This window comes from Bubalus bubalis, chromosome 10, assembly GCF_019923935.1.
Source record: "Bubalus bubalis isolate 160015118507 breed Murrah chromosome 10, NDDB_SH_1, whole genome shotgun sequence".
NCBI classification, from domain to species: Eukaryota; Metazoa; Chordata; class Mammalia; order Artiodactyla; family Bovidae; genus Bubalus; species Bubalus bubalis.
In genome coordinates, this window is record NC_059166.1 from 94869793 (window position 1) to 94894236 (window position 24444).

The window sequence follows — 24444 nt, forward strand, 5'->3', positions numbered from 1 at the left end:
TATATACAAAAATAAACTCAAACTTAATTAAAGCCTCAAAGATAAGACCTGAAACCATAGAAGTCCTAAAATAAAACATAGGCAGAACACTCTTTGACATAAATTTTAGCAATATATTTGAATCTGTCTCCTAAGACAAGGGAAACAAAAGCAAAAATAAACAAACAGGGCCTAGTTAAACTTAAAAGTTTTTGCATGGCAAAGGAAACCATGGACAAAATGAAAAGACAACCTACTGAATGGGAGAGAATATCTGCCAATGATATGGCTGAAAAGAGGTCAATATATATATATATATCATACAACTCAATATTAAGAAAAACAAACAACCTGCTTAAAAAATGAGCAGAAGACCTGAATAGACATTTTTCCAAAAAGATATACAGATGGCCAACAAGCACATGAAAAGATGCTCAATATTGCTAATCATCTAGAGAAATGCATATCAAAACCACAGTAAGGTATCACTTCACACCCATCAGAATTGTTATCGTCAAAAATTCCACAAGTAACAAATGTTTGAAAGGATGTTGCAAAAAGGCAACCTGAATACACTGTTAGTAGGAATGAAAATTGGTATAGCCATAGAGAAATCATTATGGAGGTTTTTCAAAATCTAAAAGAGAATCACCTAATGATTTAGCAACCCCACTCCTGGTTATATATTCAAAGGAAATGAAAACAGTAATTCAAAAAGATACATGCAGGTCAGTGTTCTTAGCAGCATTATTTACAACTGCCAAGATATGGGAGAAACCTAAGTGCCCATCAACAGATAAGTGGATAAGAAGATATCATATATATTTAATGGAATGCTATTTGACCATAAAAATAAAAGAAATTTTGCCATTTGCAATAGTGTTGATGGACCTAGAGAGTATTGTTCTTTATGAAATGTCAAAGACAAATATTGCATGTTATCACTTATATGTGGAATATAAAAAATAAAATGAATGAATATAACCAAATGTAACAGACTCACACATATAGAGAACAAACTAATTACCAGTGGGGGAAAGGAGAGGGGGGAGATAGATGAAAGGGATTAAGAAATACAGACTATTGTGTGTAGAATAAATAAGCAAGAAGGGTATATTGTACAACACAGGGAATTTAGCCATTATTTTGTAGTCACTTTAAATGGCATATAATCTATAAACATATTGAATTATTATTATGTACACCTGAAACTAATACTGTAAATCAAGTATAATCCAATAAAAGAAAAACAGTGCATTTAAGGAGTGTGAGGATATGTATGTACGTGTGTGTGTGTGTGAGAGAGAGAGGGAATTGTGAGTCCAGTAAAGCTAGGCTATAATGCAACCTGAGGACCTTTCACCAATTGCATTATAGAAATATTTTCAGCCAAAAGATTTGCCCCCTTTTTGGAGACTTCTGCAAGAATACAACAAGAGAAGCTTTGGAAATGTCTTTCTTGAATGGAGAATTTAATCAAAAGCCATGTATAATGATGTGTAATGGAAATGTTAATAACTTGGGTTTCAAAGACTGATTTGTTAGGTTAATAATATTCAAAAGGATCTCACATAACTAATGGAGCTATGAGCCTTCTCAAGAGCCTCTGACATTAGTGTGATCAGTTTCAGTGGTAGAGATGACCCCTGTCCTTGGAAAATGCAGTATAACTCATTTGCATGAACAGATGCGGACAGTCTTTAAAATGACACATGCATCTACTATACATACAATATCTCCTGGTGGTCCTCTAGGTCCCACAGAGCCTGCAGGTCCTTGCTGACCCTAAAATAGAAGGCGATATATACTTTACTTGTGCTAAAAATATAGTCTGTACCTGAATATATGTAAAACATGCTGTGACCTTTATCTATAGAAAAAGTATCCAGGCTCCTCTGTGTAACACTGAAATATGCTTTGGGCTTACAGTTTCAAGATGTTTTCATTTAAATGAGTCTGCTCTCATGCAGGTTTGATGCCTGGGTTGGGAAGATTCCCCTGGAGGAGGAAATGGCAGTCCTTTTCAGTATTCTTGCCTGGAAAATCCCATGGACAGAGGAGCCTGGTGGGCTACAGCCCATGGGGTCTCAAAGAGTCGGACACGGCTTAGTGGCTGAGCACACATGTGTGTTTTCACCAGCAGGTGAGTCTGGGTAACCTGCTGTGCACATGGGCGGGGGCACATTACATGGATCCTTCAGTGCCTCCTAGCAGTGGGTCTCCTTTGGGACAGTCCTATAGAATTCCATGTGGGAAACTCAAGCGCCTGTGGGCTGCAGAATTTGGGCTTGGGAAATAAATCCTGTTCTCTTTAAGGAAACAGGGTCGTAGATGTGGCTCATATTTTTTACTCTTAAAGCTTTCAGGGATGGTACCGTAAATATGGTCTGAAAAGTGCTTAAATATCCTATTGTGATCATGTGTGTAATAAATGCAGCCAATACGGGAGTGTGTCTGTGGGGGGAATCGCTATGAAAACATGATAAAATCCCTGACAACATTTGTGATGAAAATGAGTGGTACATCAGAGCTCCTTGTTTTACACAGAAATGGCTATACCTTCAAAACAACTTCCACATTTCCCTGAGTTATTTCTTATGTACCTTTAGTCCTGGGCTTCCAATTACACCAGGTGGACCAGGATCTCCAGGTTCGCCCTAAACACATGGGTGGGAAAGAAATGGTTACTTTCATTTTCACAATCTCATTATGTTGGACATGCAAGAGAAGGCTGTCAGGGGATTACCTTTATTCCTTGTGATCCTGTTATTCCAGGTTCTCCCTGTAAATGAAATCATCACCATACATATGTTTATATTCAGATGGAGGACAGAGTCTCTAATGCTGCAATTCATTTACACTTCCACTAGGTGACATGCGATAAAAGTGGAAATTACGGAACACATGATGAAGTCAAGAAGGGTTCATCCTAAAATATGACTTAAAATAATAATTGCTAATAAACCATTTCTTATTTTCCTTTCTTCTCTGTAACAGTTTTTCCCCAAAGTCACTTTCGACACTGTAATCATCATGGTCCATTAGCAATTGCCGTGTCCTCTACTCAACTGACATTGTTATTAGCTGGTTTGTCACCAGCTAATCCTACAGCTCAGAGAAATAAAACTTCAGATAAGGGCAAAAAAGAAAGAATAGAATTTAAGTTGATATGTCATGGAGGTTCTACTATCAGATGCATGTATTTAATGAAACAAAAATCACACAAAAATTAAAGTTACACAGAAGAGTACAAAGTTGGCCACAAAGAGTTCACTTTAATTAAATTATTTTCCATGACTTAATCACTGATCCTTTTATGTTTTTTCGGCTGTTCTGCAGGAGCTTAGTTCCCAGAGTCGAGCTCAAACTTGTACCCCCTGCACTGGAAGCTTGGAGTCTTAACCATTGGACCACTGGAGAGGACCTATCATTGATCCTTTTGATAAAACCATCCTGTTTGGTAAATCCAATTTATATCATTAACACAAATTTTGGAAAAACTATCTTACACAATAATTTTGTACCTGAAATATCCTTGGTGTATATCTTTCATTACATTCATGTCCAATCACAAATAGTAATGTGTTACAGAAAATAAACACTACTTGTAACCAGGTTTAAAATTTCATACTTATCAAAATAAAAGAGTCAAAATTCACAGAGGAAAAAGCAGAATGCTCAGGGAGCTTATCTTATCAAATCTATTAGGCTCTAAAGTAAACATGATAGAAATCGGAGAGGAGGAAATCAATGAAATAGAAAACCCAAGATAGTGATAAAACATCTACTTACTCTATCTCCCTTTTCACCTTTTGTAAAGCGTTCCCCCTAGGAAAATGCATAGAAAAAAGAATCAACTATAAACTCTTTTAAAAATAATCTCTCCAAACCTGGATGTGAACAAATCCTGCGGGTCAAACTCAGACCTCCACTGCAAGCTTGTGATGATCCAGAATGTCATGTTGTCTGTGTGTGCAGCTTAGAAGACCAGTATGCAACTGAATTAGAAAACCCTTTAATATTCCCAAATGAACAGTAACCTAATCATCTTAATGTTATTTTGAGAATCCTGAGTGGTTGACAAATTAGGATATGGTCCAAGGCCAAAGCGTCCTCTGGTGTGGTTCAAAGAGAAGATGGTCACACACACATACAAGCATCCAAACAGAGGCAGAATGAATGTGAAGATGCTGGAGTGATCAGTGGAAGGACATTCATTTGAATTCTTCCAGTTACTTAAGTTGGTGCTTAAAAAATACAGCCAGAGTTCTAAATTAGTGTTTAAAATAACAGTCATTACTGTAAAAATACTTACTAATTTTCACTTTCCTTTTAATGAAAATGACATGAAGGGGTTAATTACTGGGTGAATAACTGTACAAGTCTGTGGAACTGATACTGGTTCTTGCTGTTGGGTGTAGGCTTGAAGGTTCTGGTGGGAGTCAAAGCTTTGAAGGAATGCCTCTTACGACGCAACACTTTCCCCATGGTCACTGTGTAACTAACAACACAACCCTTCCTCCACACACACACACACACACAGATGGGGAGGCTTCCCTGTATTAGCTTCTGTGCTTGAAGGTCCATATCGTGATGTCATTTAACCTTCACTACACTGCTGTGAGGGAGATATTGTCCCACTACCAGAATGAGAAGAGATGCAGAAAAGTTCTGAGTAACCCTAAGTTATTAGTGTTTCTCCTAAAGCAGCATTCACCCACTGTGTATTCCCTGTTCCCTTATTTATCTTGCCTACAAAATCTGTGAATGAAGAGATATAATTCACCTTGATTATCATAGCATCTCTGGGGTACACTTCTGCTGTCCAACGAAATTTATTAAATTAGGGAATTTAAAGTTTTACAGATAAAACAATAATTGCTGACCTTTATTGAATTCTTACAATGTAGTAAACCCTGTTCTAATCACATTATATACATTAATACAATTAACCTCTTGGGTCAACAGGGTAGTTACTGTTAGTACATTCATTTACAGAGGGGGAACTGAGGCACAGGGAAGTTAATTCATTTCCCCAAGGTCACAAAACCAATAAGAAGTCATTGAGGATCTAAACTGAGGCAGCCTGGCTTCAAAATTAGACTTTGCTTACTCAGTCTGTTTGATATTATTTACAATTTAATTGCCTTATTATGTGAATTGAGTGAATGGATAATAAGATGGAAACCATACATTTTAAAACATTTTATTTTGCATCTGAAAGTCAAGGGAAAGGCTGAGGACCACTATGCTAGGCAGTGCTGCTCTCAAAGGTCCTGGTAAGGATTTGACCTTCAGATCACCATAAGGCAGTGAGTGGTTACTGAAAAACGTCATACCTCATGACCCGGGGACTTCTGGGGGCCCCGTCTTCTCCCCCATGTCTCCAACCTCCCTGCGGTTATGTGGGGGCAAGCTGCTGATTCTGACTGTGAAATGTGTTCGGCAGGGCTGCAGGGCACGTGAAGGCTGAGGCGTTGTGGAGACCACTCACCATGCTCCAGTCCTGCGGTCCTGGCAGGGGTGGCTGAGAAGTCAGAGGGCATAGCTCCCTGGTGCTTACCAGCCTGCTGACTGGTTACTGAGGGTTGTGTGGAGCAGGACACCCACTCCTCCCAACCACACTGGCTGGGCAGTATGAGCAAGAGAAAGCTTTTCTTGGGGGTAAAACCACAGAAATTTCAGGGTTAATTTGTTGCTTAGTATAACCTACCTACTCTGACTAATATGGCCCATATCTATCCAACATAATTAAATCTCTTACTGGATAATTTCTATATATTAGATATATAGAGATCTTTATTTGTATTCTTGCATTTCAGTCTTAATTCTAAAAATCAATTTGATTTTTAAGATAGGAGATGAAGTTAATGAGATGTGAGCAATGGGCTGCATTGCTTTTGCAACTGCTTGTTTCTGATTATATTACATTACTTATGTCACTGGTTATTTAGAACCTCTGCCAAGCTATAGTGACTAAAGTAACTTCTAGTTGGGGCAGAAAAAGAAAAACCAGGGGCCTGGTTGTCTAGAGAGCTGATATTTTGTTTTAATTCCGGTGGCTACTATCTGGGGCAAGTCACTCATATTTTAGAGCCTTTTCTTCCTTATCTATAAAATCCTGGGGTTCAACTAGATGACATTTTCACTCCGATATCTAACCTAGTCATGTAGTAAATGTTCTGTAACAGGGGAGAAACTGCCATTTAAAGTACTACTCAGGCTCAGAGTTCAGATTTGGATGAAGATTATTTTTCTGTTTGGACCTTCTGGTTACTATGTTAAGTTCAGATCCTGTTCCAGAATAGAAAGGCTGAGACCATAGAGAGCTAGATTGCTTTACTAATGATGTGAAATTTGTGTTTTTTTCCTGTGGGAAGCTGGGAGAAAGGTAGGCAAAGATGTATTAATATAAGGAAGGTGGGATAATTCACAGATTAAGAGGGAACTGACAAGGAAAAGAGCTGGGAGGGTAAGGTAGATGGGGAGAAAGCCGGTTTCAGGGGATGCGCCTTGGTAACAGGACGGAAAGCTAGAGGAAAACCTTCAGGAACTGTGAAATCTTCCAGTTCTTGCTACTCATAGCGCGGCCCAGGATCCACAGCAGGAGCATGGCCTGAGCACGTTGAGAAATACACCTGCTCAGTCTGAAAGCAGCTCTTTTGCCCCTTTCCTATTCCCCTCTGAACTTAAAAGAACCTAAATATAAAAATGAGATCGCCAAGCAATTGAAACTAACTCCTGACTTATGCTGTCCTGAATGCATGCCATGCCTTGCCTAAGCTATTGATTTTTTCCTAGATAAAAAGAATGAAGAATTAAGCCATTAAAAAATGACTAGCTCTCTCCCTCAATGGCCCCCTTAGTAATCCTACCAGAGATCATGCATCAAGATTACATTTGAAGAAAGAGTCAGCCAGTCTGCACTCAAAGGAAAGAAAAAAGATTCAGATTCCAATCTCTTGCCTCAATGACTCACTGAGATTCTTGCCATTCCCCCATCCTCCACCCCCATCATTTTTCTCTTTAAAAACTGTCCTGGCTGAAAAGAAACTTGGGAGTTGGTCTCAGGACATGAGTCCCCCTTCTCAGGTTGCGACTTTTTCTGATTAAAGCACCTTTCTGCTGACCCTTGCCTCTGCAACTGTTGACTTATGAGCAGTGAGCAGCTGAACTGAACTTGGATTTGGTAATAAACCACTACCCAGACCTGCTGAACTAGGATTAGCATTTCAAAAGGATCTTCAGCAATTCAAGTTTACATTTAGTATGAGAGGCACTACTCTAATCCACTCAAATTTCTCTCTCTGCTCTACAAGTCCTGGCTATTCCAGTAGAATTTTAGTAAATCTTGGGTCCTGGTTTGCCACGCAGCATGTGGAAATTAAGAAAAGGTGTCAGTGCTCCAGTGTGGAGGGGAGACGGGGTGGGGGGCAAGGGGCAGATAAGAGCTGAGAAGAGATGCCCATAAGTGTGGAGTTGTAGGAGTCAGCTGGCAGATGGACTCAGTCAGTCAGTCAGCAGACCCTGGGCTGATTTGTGAGAGAGAGATTTCCTAGAAAGCCTTGGAAATCCTCAGGTGTGGAACCCCAGTAAGGACTGTTACTGGTTTGGACAGAAAACCAAAGGCAAAAGTGACCCCTGAAGGAGGAGAACTTCGGAGCACAAGGGGGACAGCATGAACTCTAAAGCTGTCAGAGAATGACCGTCATCGCCAAAGATGCTTCGTTTTTAAAGCTGAAGCACAAGGAGAATTTGACTTTGTGATATTAAATACTCTTTATATTGTTTCCGTTGGGCAGGCATGCAGGCATTTTAGTGATCTCTTCGTTTTTATCTCTGGCCAACCAATATTCTCTGTTCATCCCAGCAAGGGAAGAGGTAAAAGTAAATTTTTAAAAAATGTTACATTTTTTTTTTTTAACAAAGATGAAACATTTGTTAAGTCATTCTTGCTGATTCTTGAGGGCTGCTGTGGGGTTTTTTTTTTTTTTTTTTTTTTTTAAGTGAAAGTGAAGTCGCTCAGTTGTATCTGACTCTGTCGTGTCTGACTCTTTGTGACCCCATGGACTGTAGCCTACCAGGTTCCTCTGTCCATGGGATTTTCCAGGCAATAGTACTGGAGTGGATTGCCATTTCCAAAAATTATTTTTGTAATTAGGATTCATGTCATCTCTTTAGGTAGTCCCATTTGAATATAAATGATACTGAAGGTACTTTTTTCCACCAAAAAAACTAAATTTTGGAAGAACCTGACCTCAGTTATATTTAAGAAGTCATTTTGATCTTATAAAAACCTAGAATAACTTCAGAGACTACGCTGAGAGCAGTTGTTTGAGCAAAGATAAACTTCTCTATTTTTTTTGAATTAGCCCTTTTGATATACTGATTTTATTATTCATTTTAGCTATTATCTTTAGTTATAGCAGGGCAGCTTAGTGATTTTTAAACCCTGGGTTCTGGAATCAGCCTACCTAGGAGTGATTCATGGTTTCAGTACTTCCTAGCTTAGGGACCTTAGGGAAGTTACTTAACCTTTCTGTGCCTCGGTTTCCTCATCTGAAAAATGTTTTTTTTTTTTTTTTTTTTTAATGAACTAAGTGAGGTAATACATGTAAAAACTTAGTACCTCATTTAGAGAACATGATCAAATATCTGATCTATTGTTCCTTATGCCAGGGACAACCAACGTACATGGAATTGGGACTGATTAAGAAAAATATCTTAATTCTATCTTTTGGGTATTCTCCCTCTGCTCTCAAAGCTAAAATACTTACAGATTCTCCCTTTTCGCCTTTAGGGCCAATAGATCCTGGAAATCCTGGCGATCCAGTCTCACCCTTTCAAGAAAAGCAGAAGACAGTTTTTGCATGAGGCTAGGGAAGTCCTGTTGTGACCCTCAGGGTGATAGCACGAGCTGTACCCCTTCTAACAGTGGAATTTATCTATTAACCCCAGGGGGCAGTGGGAAGCTCTGAGTCCAGCAGGTTATTCGCATAATAATGTGTTTATAAGCACTCCACAATGCCTTTAGGTCTTTTAGAAATCCACAGTATTCATTATGATCTTTAAAATTAATGTGAGACAAAGTCAATTATTTTTCAAGCAAAGAACATTTAGAGAAAATAATTATAATTATGCTCTGCTGCACCAAAAGAAAAAAAAAGAATTTCTGTGGCCTTAAAGACATCACATTATTTAACTGACACAGTAATCCAAATTCATTTTATTTCAGATATTTCTTTCTTTTTTCAAGTAGGGGGAGAAATAGAAAGAAAAAGATGTCTCTCCACTGTTTCCAGCACTCATTCACCACTGTTCAGTTGCAAAGAAGGCCTTCTTGATGATGTGGGGATAGCAGTGGCTTAGAAAAGTCTAAGAGTTTCTGATGAAAAATCCAGAAGAGGGATTTGTATGGGACATATAAAGAGCATTTTGAGAAAATAAAATTTTAGAAATAATATTGGTGCCAAGGAAGTGTACCACTAATTAAATGATAGAGATATCTCAGTGCTTCTGTTTACTGTTAGCCAATAACCCTGCTGCTGCTGCTGCTGCTGCTGCTAAGTCACTTCAGTCGTGTCCGACTCTGTGTGACCCCATAGACAGCAGCCCACCAGGCTCCCCCATCCCTGGGATCCTCCAGGCAAGAACACTGGAGTGGGTTGCCATTTCCTTCTCCAATGAATGAAAGTGAAAAGTGAAAGGGAAGTCGCTCAGTCGTGTCCAGCTCCTCGTGACCCTATGGACTGCAGCCCACCAGGCTCCTCTGTCCATGGGATTCTCCAGGCAAGAGTACTGGAGCGGGGTGCCATCGCCTTCTCCACAACAAACCTGAATACCACACAATTGTTAAGTGCAGCCGCTAGAATGCATGTAGGGCTTTCCCGGTAGCTCTTGCCAATGCAGGAGACATGGGTTTGATCGATTGGTCGGGAAGATTTCTCGAAGAAGGAAATGGCAACCCACGCCAGCATTCTTGCATGGGAAGTCCCACGGACAGAGGAGCCTGGCAGGCTGCAACCATGGGGTTGCAGAGTTGGACACAACTGCGTGACTGAACAACAACCACAACTTATATAATGCTGGGTTGTTTTCCAACCCTAAGAGCATTTTTGCAAAACAATGTTCATCATTGCATTTCCAAGCATATAGCTTTTCTTCCCCTTGTGTCTTTTTTATTTCAGAAAAAAAAACAAAAAAGATTACGGTTGAATATGTCAAACCTCCATGGACAAGGCACCCAAGATGGAAGAAAAAGAAACCTTACGTCAAAGAGGAAATTTCACATTCCCTCTCTATTTCTGTGCCAGAGTCACTGTTATGAATTTAGTACTTACATTTTCAGTCCATATTTTTGTACCTTTACTGCATATGTGGAACCATAAATAGTATGCTCTTTTGGATATTTAAAACAAATTTTATAAAAGCCACTGGTTAATCTTGTATATGACATTCTGTGACTTTCCCCCCAACGCAATGTTGTTTTTAATATCCATACATAGAGATCTAGTTTATTCACTGAACCTTTGGATAGTATTATAGTGTGTTAATGGATCGGGGATCATCTAAGCCCCACTCATGAGTATTTGGGGCTTCCCATGGGGCTCAGTGGTAAAGAATATGCCTGCCAATGCAGGAGATGCAAGAGGCATGGGTTTGGTTCCTGGGTCGGGAAGATCCCCTGGAGAATGGCAACCCACTCCAGTGTTTTTGCCTGGAAAATCCCATTGACAGAGGAGCCTGCTGGGCTACAGTTCACGGGGTTGCAAAAGAGTCAGGCACAACTGAGAGACTGAGCACAAATGCGCATTTTGTTGTCTTATAAACAGGGTTGCAATGAACATCTCTACACATGTCCCCTTGTGTGGATATGTTTGTTGCTTTTGAAGCCTCAAACAGTCAGCCCTAAGGACACTGGTTTACTTTTATATTTCTATCCTAATCAGATTCTTGTGATTTAGCTTAGAGAAAGAGGGAGTCAGTCATTTGTAATGGATAGACAATGTCATTTTTTTTTTTTAAGGAGGCTTCTAGATTTTTGGAATATATTTTAAATTTAATCTTCATTTATTAATACAAGTATTTTCCCTTATAGTGTACCATTGAAACATACAATGTAGCATCAGTTTTACACTTACCATATTGTAGGAGAATCCATTTTCCTACAGATAGTAAGTTCTATCCATAATGAAAAGAGGAAGAAATTGGTGGAGACATTAAGGGACTGATTGCTGTTGGTTTGACAGACTAAACAATTGGCCTGGTACAAGTGTTAGACTGTATAGAGTGTGGCCTTCCTATAACCCATCTGATGGATGTTAAAAGCCTCAGTGCACTCGGGAAAAAATATGCCCAGTAATTCAAGTCAGCTGCATAAAGTAAATGTAGAAATCAAGGAAAGGGTCTAAGAGTTACTATTAAAGTCACATCTGCTTGATATCAAAAGGTAAGGGGAGAAGAATATGCCTGAAGGAAGAGTAACCACATTCACAGCTGCTAAGTATTTAAACCAACATATACAGGTCTCCACTGAAATACAGAGGAAGGACCGGGCAGAGGCTTTGGTCCACCTCTGTTTGGTATGGAAGTGTGGCTAGGCTTGGAGGAAGTCTTAGAGACCAGATCCTTGATACAAAAGTCTACAAACAAAAGCATTTCTCTCCTGAATCTTAAACACATATGGAGTTGTTCTTCATATTTAAAATGGATGTTTACTAATTTATCACTGTAATTATGAGTTGAAAGATCAGTGATGGATTTACTTGGCTTCGGGAAAGGTAGTCATTTAATGTGACACTCTGGATGTTATTTGAAAGGTCTGGTGGTGGTGAGCCTCTATCTTTTTCCTCTGACAATTGCTCTGAAAGACACCACTAATTTCTCAGGGGTCCTTAGATATTCCACCTCCTGATTCTTCTATCTCTATAAAGCAGCAGCTATCCCCGACCGACTTGCAGATACATCACCATCCCATCACCGCAGTCTGTCTTTCTCAGGAAGCTACAGAGCAGGGGTCATCATTTCAGTCCTGGCAGGTGGCTTGCACGATGCCTGGGTCTCTGTCACTATTTACTATTAAAAGCTGGTAGTATTCGTTGTTCTTTCTTCCTGTATCTTGAATCAGAACGAGGCTGCTAACCTCGGAGTGATTTGTGTGTCAATTCCATTGCTGTTTGTATTGACTCTGGTGTTTTACTAGAAATGTGTGTGCATGCTAAGTCGCTTCAGTTGTGTCTGACTCTGTGTAACGCTATGGACTGTAGCCTTCCAGGCTCCTCTGTCCACAGGATTCTCCAGGGAAGAATACTAGCATGGTTTGCCATGCCCTCCTCTAGACGATCTTCCCGACCCAGGGATGGAACCCCCGTCTTTTACGTCTCCTGCATTGGCAGGTGGATTCTTTACCACTTTGGGTTCCAAATGGTAGGCTGGCTTTGTGATTCTATTCTGCCAGCTGGTGCATTGAGAAGTGGAGTATGATACAGCAAAAGTCATGTATATGTTGAAATTGTACTTCTGGCTCAATCTTACATTCTACAACATAAATTGAATCTTTTCTCCATCAAAATTATGGTGGGAGAAGCAAAGATGATCAAGACCAGATGTTAAGTATGATAACTATGAATACCAAAAAGACATACATGATACTCCACGAGAAGAAAGAAAATTTAGAATGGATGAACAGTGAGGAACAAAGTGTTAGTGAGGGCTTAATATATGTCAGGCATGGTGCTTTGGGTAAGGTCATCTCATCTCATTTGATATTAATCCTGCCATCAACTCTGTGTAGATATAATTTTGCCCATTTCACAAATGAGTAAATTGATGACCAGAGGGTTGGAGTGTCTTTTCTGAACTGTTAATGGCATAATCAGCTTTTGACCCCAGAGCCCAGGTTCCTTCCATCACTCAACGGTTCTCAACGCTGGCTGCCGGGTAGAGTCATCTGAAACTCTTTTAAACAAAGCAACATGGACCCCACTCCAGATCAACCAGAGACATGAGTTCTGCCCCACATCAGAGTCCTGGAGATGGGGCCCGAGACTGGTAATTTCCAAAAGCCCTCAGGGGACTCAAATGTGCAGCCGAACCACCGGGGTCCACCAGGGGTGCGAGCAAAGGTCCGAGGGAGCAGCTTGAAGGGGCCTTAAATTCTCACTATAGTGACCTCTGAACGGCATCACCAAGAATGGAAGTATAGACTCAGCCCAGGTACTGAGTGTGCACAGTTAGAGGTGATTCTGCCCCTCCAGCAAGGGTGGTGCTTACATTTTAGAATTCATCCTATGCATTTTTTTTTACTGAGAGAGCCTTTCTCCTGTTAATTAAAATTCCTACAAATCACTTCACATGGGCATTTATATCAGGTACTGTATCCAGTTCTCTGTAGACTCCTCTGGGTTATTTCTTTGGGTGGGAAGAGGGAACAGTCATGCCCCTGGCTTTTTCTAATTCCACTTAAGATTCTAAAGCAATTAGAAAAGATTTTGAGCCATAGAGTGTCCTTAGAGTTCGAAATACACCTGTTTTACAGAATCAAATTTCTCAACATCGAGGTCTTCAGAATTCCTAAGTAACATGTGTTTCCTAATGAACAGAGCAAAACGAGAGCCAGCTGCTTTGTTTCAAGGAATGAATCATAATTTAAATACTTTAAAAGTGCCACAGCTCTCTTTGCTCAGCTGTCCCAAGTGACAAGCTCTTTTTTTTTTTCCCCCTTAGTCTGCATGTGTCCTGCAGTAATTGCTTAAAATATAATGTGTTCGTCATGGTGGTGTAGGAATTCCATAAGCTATTTGGTTACAGGAAATAATGTTAATGTACTAGCAGCGTAGTCTAAGACACATAAATGACATTACTACTGTATAATCAATTTTTAGGGACGTCTTTTTAAGAATGTCAAGGTTTTTATTTTTATTTTTTGCAGGAAATTTCCTTTGCAACGGTCAATCTATAAGAAGCTCCCCATTCTGCAGAGACTATCTCTTAGCAGTTTTTTTTTTTTTTTCTTTCTGGTGATGGAGGTATGATCTTGTGAATAGATGGGTTGCATGGATTTATAAGGCACAGAAGTCATATTTGCTTGGATTCATGTTGAAATACCCTGCCCTCAATCATGAAAATTTTTACTGGGTGAATGACGGAAGGGAGCATTCACAGGCCATGTTTCTGCAGAGTATTTTCAGTCCTACTCATCTCTGTCTGTGGATTTGATGTGCGTTGTTTCTTTCGTCTTTTTTTCTTTTTAAAATTGAAGTGTAGCTGATTTACAATGTCATGTGAGTTTAAGGTGTACAGCAAAGTTATTCAGTTTTACATACATATATATATCTATTTTTTCAGATTCTTTTCCCTTATAGGTTATTACAAAATATTGAATGTAGTTTCCTCATTTTTTTTTCTTGACAATGGCAACTTCTCACTGAATCTAAAGTCATCACAATCGCAGAATCAAACAGGAGTGAGACATCTCTTTGAGAAGGCAAGTGTGTTTGTCATCTCCACAGCTAATTAATTAAACTCATGAATGATGACAATGAGAAGGCAATGGAAATTCACCAGCGTTTTAATTTTAAAGCTGTTTTGAAATAATTATTTGGTTAAACTGTGACTGTACATGATAAAAACCCACCCCAAAATGCTCCCATGACAGCTTATGCGTGGACACTTAAGAGGACAGAAAAATGGCAAGCCTCAGGCATCCTGTCACAGGGCCTTTCAGGTTGTTTTTGCCACCTATGCGGATCCAAGAAACATCTAACTATACACTGAAACATGTGTCCTAAGTTCATTTGCCCGTGACAGTTATGTGACAGCTATTTCCCCTCCCTGTGGAAGTGTTCGCTTCCTGTGGTCAGCTACTCAGGGCTTCGAGGGGAGGCGGAGCTCAGTCCTGCTTGGTCAGGAGGCGGGGAGAGTAGCGCCCCCTAGAGGCTGACGTGGAACCTGCGGGGCAGTGAGGCTGCCCTGACGTGTCAATGTGTGAATTGGTGTAAAAACCTACACGTCTCTACTCACTCAGCAAATTTGATTACCTTCTCTCCTTTTAGACCACCAGCTCCATGTTCACCAACATTTCCCTAAGTAAACATGAAACAAAAAATTTAAAAAAATCCATTTATTATTTTTTTTAATTTTATTTTATTTTTAAACTTTACATAAAACAGTCCCTACTTTAACATAAAAATAGACGATAGCACTGTAACAGCTTTTATCCCATTTGCCTCTCTCACACTCTGTCAAATATTCCTGAAATATTTGCCTCTGTCAACCATTCCTGAAAAACTCTCACTTTTGAGACCCTATTTGTCCTTGCTGTGACCTCCACCCTACCTGGTCAGGAGGGGATGCTGGAGAAACAGCACCTCTCCAGGGGTGGATTAGCAAAACTCCAAATTAATGCCTGGGAGCCTGGTTTGGTTTTGATACAACTTTCCACACTAGTAGTGGTATCTTTGTTGCTCAGTGTAATGGATGTTCCATTATCGACCTTTCGGCCACACTTGGCACACTCTTGACTTGTATTACATGTACTCTGCTTCTTCTTCCTGTCTCTCTGACCTCTCCTCTCCAACCAGCTACTCACTGGTCAAGCCTGGACCTCCTCGGGACTACATCCAGCTCTCTTCTTGTGATTCAACCTTTTGTCCCAGGTACACTTATCCATTCCATGGCTGAGGCATTATCCATCCACATGAGGACAGACAAATCTGTAAACCCAGCACATGTTTTCCTTCTGGATTTTGACCCCTATATCTACTTTTCTATTAATGTGTTCACTTGTAAATTCTAGAAGAGAGTTGTATTCAACAAGTTCAAAACTGAATTTAAAAATAGCAGCCATATATGAGTAAGAAAGACAAGAGAATAACTCATTGTTAACAGGTGTTAGTCCAGAAGTGGGAGGATGATAATTAACTTCTTCCTAACATATCTGTGCAGTTTGACTTGTGAAAATGAGTGGTAATTTCATTTTATAATTCAAACAAATTACATAAAGAAAGAAAATCCATATCCAGCCTCTCCTGTCCATAGACTCTTTCTTCTTCCATCTAGGTGTCATCGTTAACACTGGCTTCCTCTACTTCCCTGGTGGCTCAGATGGTTAAGCGTCTGCCTACAATGCGGGAGACCTGGCTTCAATCCCTGGGTCGGGAAGATCTCCTGGAGAAGGAAATGGCAACCCACTCCAGTATTCTTGCCTGGAGAATCCCATGGGCAGAAGAACCTGGTAGGCTACAATCCATGGGGTCTCAAAGAGTAGGACACGACTGAGCGACTTCACACACACTCTACTCCTTAAGGACAACATCATCCAGTCTGGCTGCCTCTGCCCCAAGTCTCTTCACTCCAGCTACCGCCACTGGAAGACCATCAGCACTCTTGCAGGATCATTGCAAAGGCTCCCTCACTGGCCTCTATAACCTACTCTTGCTCCTCTGACACACATGTTCTCTACAGAAGGTCAGAATGCAATCTTTAAATGATGTTCTGACTTCCTTTCTTCAAAACCTCAGCAAAGTCATGTAAAGGGTCTTCTCTCAGCCCCTCAGATGGACCAGGATCCTTCTTGTCTCTCCCTGTAGTCCCCCACTCTGTCCTCACCTCTTCATCTGGTTAGCAGTGACTCAGATCTCAGCTATTACAAAATGCATTCTGAGGGTCTCCAGACACGTTCCCCTCACACCTTCTCATTGGACATTGTGTTTCTCCTTAATAATAACTAACATTTAAAATTTTGTATTTCTTCAAAAATTCTTATGTTAGCATGTAAGACCTATGAGGCCTGGAACTGAAAGCCCACCTCATGCCTATAGCAGTATCTAACATATAGAAAGCACTCAATAAATATTTGTTGAATAAATAAGCCAGTCACTGTTGTTACAGTTTAACATTTTAAATGTGCCTTCCTATTACTCATGCTACTCCAGTTAAAAAGAAGTAGTTTAGGAGATTCTCTGGTGGCTCAGTGGTAAAGAATCTGCCTGCCAATACAGGAGACATGGGTTTGATCCCTGAGCTGGGAAGATCCCACATGCTTCAGAGCAACTAAGCTCATGAGGCACAACTATTGAGCCTGTGCTCTGTAGCCCACAAACCACAGTTGCTAAAGCTTGCCCGCCTGGAGCCCTTGTTCTGCAATGAGAAGTCACTGCAATGAGAAGCCTGCCCGTGGCAACTAGAGAAGAGCCTACACGGCAATGAAGACCCAGCACAGACAAAAATACATAAATAAATAAAATTATTTTTAAAAACTGAAAAATTAAAATAAAATTTGAGGAGAAAGAGACTAAAAATTCTATAAAAAATAAGTAGTTTATAACTGCTGTTATAAATATTACTGGTCCTGTGATAGTCTCTCATTTTTCCTACTTACCTTTGATCTCAGATATCTAAATTGAAAACAAAAATTGTAGTCCCCAAATCTTAAGTTATAAATCATTTGCTGTTGTTGTTCAGTCTCTCAGTCGTGTCTGACTCTTTGCGACCCCATGGACTGCAGCATGCCAGATATCCCCGTCCTTCACCATCTCCCAGAGTTTGCTCAAACTCATGTACATTGAGTCGGTGATGCCATCCAACCATCTCATCCTCTGTTGTCCCCTTCTCCTGCCTTCAACCTTTCCCAGCATCAAGGTCTTTTTTAATGTGTCAGGTCTTCACATCAGGTGGGCAAAGTGTTGGAGCTAGCTTCAGTATCAATCCTTCCAATGAATATTCAGGATTGATTTCCTTTAGGATTGACTGGTTTGATCTCCTTGCTGTCCAAGGGACTGTCATGAGTCTTATCCAACACCACAGTTCAGAAGCATCAATTCTTCGGTACTCAGCCTTCTTTATGGTCTAACTCTCAGATCCATACATGACTACTGGGAAAACCACAGCTTTGACTATATAAACCTTTGTTGGCAAAGTAATGTCTCTGATTTTAAATATGCTGTCTAGGTTTGCCATAGCTTTTCTTCCAAGGAGAAAGCATCTTTTAATTTTGTGGCTGTAGTCACTGTCTGCAGTGATTTTGGAGTCACCCAAAATAAAGTCTGTCACTGTTTGTATTGTTTCCCCATCTATTTGCCATGAAGTGATGGGACTGGATGCCATGATCTTAGTTTTTTGAATGTTGAGCTTTAAGCCAGCTTTTTCACTCTCCTCTTTCACTTTCATCAAGAAGCTCTCTAGTTCTTCTTCTCTTTCTGCTGTAAGGGTGGTGTCCTCTGCATATCTGAGGTTATTGATATTTCTCCTGGAAATACTGATTCCAGCTTATGCTTCATCCAGCCTGGCATTTTGCATGATGTGAAACATATAAGTTAAATAAGCAGGGTGACAATATACAGCCTTGATGTACTCCTTTCCCAATCTGGAACCAGTCTGTTGTTCCATGTCCAGTTCTGACTGTTGCTTCTTGACCTGCATACAAGTTTCTCAGGAGGCAGGTAAAGGGGTCTGGTAGTTCCACCTCTTGAAGAATTTCCCATTGTGATTCACACAGTCAAAGGCTTTGGCATAGTCAATGAAGCAGAAACAGATGTTTTTTTTTTCCTGGAATTCTCTTGCTTTTTCTATAATCCAATGGATATAGGCGATTTGATCTGGTTCCTCTGCCTTTTCTAAATCCAGCTTGAACATCTGGAAGTTCTCAGTTCATGTACTGTTGAAGTCTAGCTTGGAGAATTTTGAGCATTACTTTGCTAGTGTGTGAGATGAGTGCAATTGTGCGGTAGTTTGAACATTTTTTTGCCATTGCCTTTCTTTGGGATTGGAGTGAAAACTGACCTTTTCCAGTCCTGTGGGCACTGCCGAGTTTTCCAAATTTGCTGGCATATTGAGTGCAAAGCTTTAACAGCATCAACCTTTAGGATGTGAAATAGTTCAGCTGGAATTCCATCACTTCCACTAGCTTGGCTCCTAGTGATGTTTCCTAAGACCCACTTAACTTCGCACTCCAGGATGTCCGGCTCTAGGTGAGTGATCACACAGTTGTGGTTATCTGGATCATAAGATCTTTTTTGTATAGTTTCTTCTGTGCAAGGACATATATGAAAGTGAGGTATGACACTCTGAGTCACATACATAAAGAATGAGCAGTTATGAAATGGTCAGCTGTTTGAATGCAATCTTCACAGAAACATAAAACTTTAGGAGTTTCCTGAAAATACTGCTATCTGGGCCTGGAGCCAATGGGCTCCAATGGGCTCTGATGTACAGCCCATCAGAGGCTCTGCCTGGCTGTGCTTGTGCTAAGATATGTGGGGAAGGTGGAACATGCTTGGTCTAAGACAGTGGCCCCCAGTCTTTTTGGCACCAAGGACCGATTCTTAGAAGATGATTTTTCCACAGACAGGGTGGGGGGATGGTTTCAGGATGATTCTTATAAGGAGTGTGCAACCTAGATCCCTTGCATGCACAGTGAACTGTAGGGTTTGCACTCCTGTGAGAATCTAATGCCACCACTGATCTCACCACTGGAGGGGAGCTCAGGTAGTAATGCAAGTGATAGATGAAGCTTTGCTCGCTCGCCTGCCCACTGCTCACCTCCTGCTGTGTGGTCCAGGGGTTGGGGACCCCAGGTCTAAGACATAGGTTGTCCAGGGATGGTTTTGGACTGGGATGCCCCATGCTTTTGACTTTCAGAGAAGAAGAGTACTCAAAGGACATCTGCTGAGAGCATCTCACAGCACCTTGGTTTAGGTCCTCCTCCCTAGCTGATCCCCCAACAACCTAAAGGGCATCACAGATGCTGTGAGATGAAGAGATGCCTCTGCAGCACCAAGTCATATTATTCTATCCATATACTTGATTGTTCTAAAATCTTGAATTTTCTGGAGGTTTTCACATCCAGAAAAACAACATGGTATTTACTGCCAAGCAGAGTATCATATGGTTGCTTCATGCAATAGCTATTTCAGGAAACCTATCTAAATAAGGACCCTCAGTGGCCTCTGTAGGTGTTATCCAGTCTTTGGCTAACAACACTCAAAGCAGATGCAAACTTGAACTTCATTTGCATTGATTTGTTGACATGTGAGATTCTCCTCTCTGCTTTCTCCAAGCTAATTGTACCAGACAATTTCTTGACTCTATAGAAATAATATGGCTTCCCTTGTGGCTCAGTGGGTAAAGAATCTGCCTGCAATGTGGGAGACCTGGGTTTGATCCCTGGGTCAGGAAGATTCCCTGGAGAAGGGATAGGCTACCCACTCCAGTATTCTTGGGCTTCCCTTGTGGCTCAGCTGGTAAAGAATCCACCTGCAATACAGGAGACCAGGGATTGATCCCTGGGTTGGGAAGATCCCCTGGATGGGGGCATGGCAACCCACTCCAGTATTCTGGCCTGGAGAATTCCATGGACTGTACAGTCCTTGGGGTTGCAAAGCATTGGGCACGACCAAGCGACTTTCATACCACATAGAAATAATAAGAGACTTGTTGTTGCTCAGTTGCTCAGTCATGTCTGACTCTTGGTGACTTAGCCCTTATGTTTCTGGAATCCACAGTTCTGCCTCAGATGTTATTCTAATTTTACCAGGTCACTTTGTGCCTTTCTGCCATGTTATTTGAGTGGTTCTCAAAAACCTTTTGAGTAGTTTTAACAGATGTACAATTTTGAATATATTGTTGAAAAGTCCCTGTGGTGCAGTGATGAGGGTTGTTTTGTGTGGGGTGATGCCTACACATTTCAGGAATTCTGGGGAAATCAGGATGGCACAGTAGGCAGCAGAGTTCACCTCGCCCTTCAAACACAACAATAACACATCCATGCGTGGAGCAGCTATCACTGCAAACAAACCAGAGACTGACAGAGAGACACGTACACAATCAAGACTGTAAGAGAGGTGCACACAAATCAGGTAGGAAGGGAAGAAAAGCAGTCAGGTTGGGATTGTGTCTGTAGTGAAGGACACAGATGAGAAGGGGGATTACACAGGCTCAGAGATTCTCCCTGGGGAGTGAGCAGTTTGAACTGCACTTTGGGCACCCAAGTCTTAGGGACTGATGTCAGGAGGATACGTCTCCTTGCTGCTGCTAAGTCGCTTCAGTCGTGTCCGACTCTGTGCGACCCCATAGACGGCAGCCCACTAGGCTCCCCCGCCCCTGGGATTCTCCAGGCAAGAACACTGGAGTGGGTTGCCATTTCCTTCTCCAATGCATGAAAGTGAAAAGTGAAAGGGAAGTTGCTCAGTCGTACCCGACTCTTAGTGACCCCATGGACTACAGCCTACCAGGCTCCTCCATCCATGGGATTTTCCAGGCAAGAGTACTGGAGTGGGGAGCCGTCGCCTTCTCCATACGTCTCCTTAGCTGGCTTGAAAAGCAGTGTCACTGACAGTGAGCGTGTAAGAAACCTAAGGTCTGCTTGTGAAAAGAGCATACACACGGGCTTATGCCCAAGAAGGAAGGAAGCAGATAAAAACTATCTGAACTCTGCATGGTTTCCTGTGGCTACCTCAGTGTGTGCCCGGCCCAAGTTGAGTGCCCAGTCCAGCTTGCTTGCTCTGTGGCACAGCGCCACACTAGGGTAAGGACTGCCAAGGCCAAGGGAGGTATAGAGTAGTAGGGGGATGAAGACCTGGCACAGCATCTGAATCGGGGGCAGCAGCCATTGCTGTCACTCCAGGAGGCAGCAGACTGGGGGCTGTCCAGACTCCAATGGTCTCAGGACCACCACAGTCTGAATGCTGACCCACACCAAGCACTCATTCCAGGACCTCTTGCTCCAGCACTGCTTCCTTTTAAGGCAAGGGTGCTGGTTGTGGGAGAGGCAAGAGTACACACGCAGAGGGAATGGAAGCATCTCAGGCCTGACCTTCATGACTTCTGGTCCAGCAACTGGGAACCTGCCCCCACCCCAAGGGGGTGGTGATGGTCACGAAGCAGAGGAGAAGCCCTGAATCACACCTGGATCCAGCTCTAATGCCATCTCATGCTCCATTTTCTACCAAGGTGGTAGTAGTCAGCACATCCTAGGGGAAGATGTGACTCAGGCTCAGGTCAGCTTCAGCTCTCCCACTGGGCACATACTGACTATATAGGGATGCTCCCACTAAAGGACACTCCTTCAAGACCATACAGGTAACTGTTTCACCTAATGTCAGAGACAGAGAAAGTTAGCAAATTAGTTAGAGAAGAGAAACAAATGAGAAGACAAATTTGATTCAAATGAGACAAAATAAAACTCTTAAGAAAACAAGCAATAAAACAGAAATAAATAATTCATCAGTTAAAGAGTTCAAGGCATTAGGAATAACAATGTTAAGTGATTTAGAGAAAAGAATAGATGAACACACTGAGAATTTAATAAGGAACTAGAAAATATAACAAAGAACCAGGAAGAACTGAAGAATATAATAAATAAGCAACACACACACACAAAAGAATGAACAGCAGACTAGGTGACACAGAACACATAAATGATCTGGAAGACATAATAATAAAAATCACCCAATCAGAGCATAAAAAAGAAAAACAAATTTTAAAAAATGAGAACACTTTAAGGGGGCTCTGAGACAACATCAAGCATATCAATCTTTGTGTTATTGGGAACTCAGAAGGAGAAGAGAGAGAGAAAGTAGTGAAAAAGTACATTTGGTGAAATTATGTCTGAAAACTTCCCAAACCTGAAGAAGGAAATATTATCCAAGTTCAGGAAACATAGAGGGTCCCAGATAGGATGAACCCAAACAGACCCACACCAAGACATGTAATTAAAATGGCAAATGTTAAAGTGAATTCTAAAGGTAGCAAGAGAGAAACAAAGAATCATATACAAGGGAACCTCCATAAGGCTATGGACTGATTTTATAGAAACTCTGTAGACCAGAAGGGAAAGTGCTGAAAAGGAAAAACCTACAACCTAGACTAATCTACCCAGAAAAGTTTTCATTTAGCCTTGAAGGAGAGATAACTTCTCAGACAAGAAGAAACTCAAAAAGTTCATCAATACTAAAATTACCCTATAAGAAAAGTTAAAGAGTCATCTCTAAATGGAAAAGAAAAGGTTACAGTCAGAAGGAAGAATCTATGGAAGGAAAAAAATCCCACTAGAAAAGGGAAAAATACAGCAATGGCTGTGAATCAACTATTTAAGCTAGTTACAAAGATTAAAAGGAAATAAAATTATAAAATATACTATAATAAACAGTGAAGGGATAAACTAGAAGGTGTAAAATATGACATTAAAAACAAAATATGGCTGAAAATAAAAAATATAAATATTTTAGACTGATTGCACTTAAATGACTACCAGTTTAAAACAAAAAGTAATAGTTACAGGTCAACATATATGTAACCACAAACCAAAAACCTAAAATAAATACACAAAAAACTAGAGAGAAAATAGTACAAGCACACCACTAAAGAAAATGATCAAACCACAAGGGAAGAAACTACGACAATAATAAAATAACAGAGAAGAATTACAAAAACAACCAGAAAACAAGTAAGAAAATGGCAGCGAGTACATTCCTATTAATTCACTTTAAATGTCGACAGACTAAATGCTCCAATCAGAAGAAACAGAGTGGTTGACTGTATAAATACAAGACCCATCTGTATGATGCTTATAAGAGATTCACTTCAGAGGTAAAGAGAAACAAACTGAAGGTGAGGGATGGAAAAAGATGGAAATAACAAGAAAGCAAAGGCAGCATTACTCATATCTGACAAAATAGACTTTAAAACAAAGTCTATAACAAAAGACAAAGCATTATATAACAATAAAAAGATCAATGCAAGAAGAGATATTATACTTGTTAATATCGATGCACCCAATACAGAACCACCGATATGTATAAAGTAAATATTAACAGGTATAAAGGAAGAAATTGACAATACTTTAGTGGTAGTGGACTTTAATATTCCACTTACATCAATGTATAGATCATTCAGAAAAGAAATCAATAAGGAAACCATAGTCTTAAATGACACGCTAGACTAGTTGGACTTAATAGGTAAGTTCTGTTGGACTTAACAGGACATTCCATCCAAAAACAGCAAAAGAAACATTCTTTTCAAGTGCCCAAGGAATGTTCTTTGGGCTGAATCACATGTTAGGCTGCAAAACAAGTCTGAACAATTTAACAGGACAGAAAATATATCAAGCATTTTTTCCAAACACAATAATATGAAACTAAACATCAATTATAGAAGAAAAATGGGAAAAATACAAACACGTGGAGGCTAAACAACATGCTACTAAAAAAACAATGGGTCAATGTAGAAATCACAGAGGAAATCAGAAAATTACTTGAGACAAATGAAAATAAAAACACAACTTTCCAAAATCTGTAGGATTTAGTAAAAGCAGTCCTAAGAGGTAAGTTCATAGTGAGACAGACCTATCTCAAGAAACAAGCAAAAAACCTCAAGTGAAAAATCTAACTTATCATATAAAGGGATGATAAAAAGAAGAACAGCAGAAGGAAATAATAAATACCAGAGAGGAAATACATAAAATAAAAG

The 24444-nt window shown here is 40.5% G+C and overlaps 1 protein-coding gene across 1 annotated transcript in view; it reads right to left on the bottom strand.

Moving 5' to 3' along the window:
* COL19A1 (collagen type XIX alpha 1 chain) overlaps positions 1-24444 on the bottom strand; it is a 448270-nt gene that overhangs the window by 74125 nt on the left and 349701 nt on the right. The window contains exons 19-24 of the mRNA XM_045161980.1: positions 15018-15062; positions 8757-8819; positions 3772-3807; positions 2726-2761; positions 2583-2636; positions 1711-1764 (exon numbers count right to left, since the gene is read on the bottom strand). Coding sequence (XP_045017915.1) covers positions 1711-1764; positions 2583-2636; positions 2726-2761; positions 3772-3807; positions 8757-8819; positions 15018-15062 — 288 coding nt within the window. The remainder of the gene's footprint in view (positions 1-1710; positions 1765-2582; positions 2637-2725; positions 2762-3771; positions 3808-8756; positions 8820-15017; positions 15063-24444) is intronic.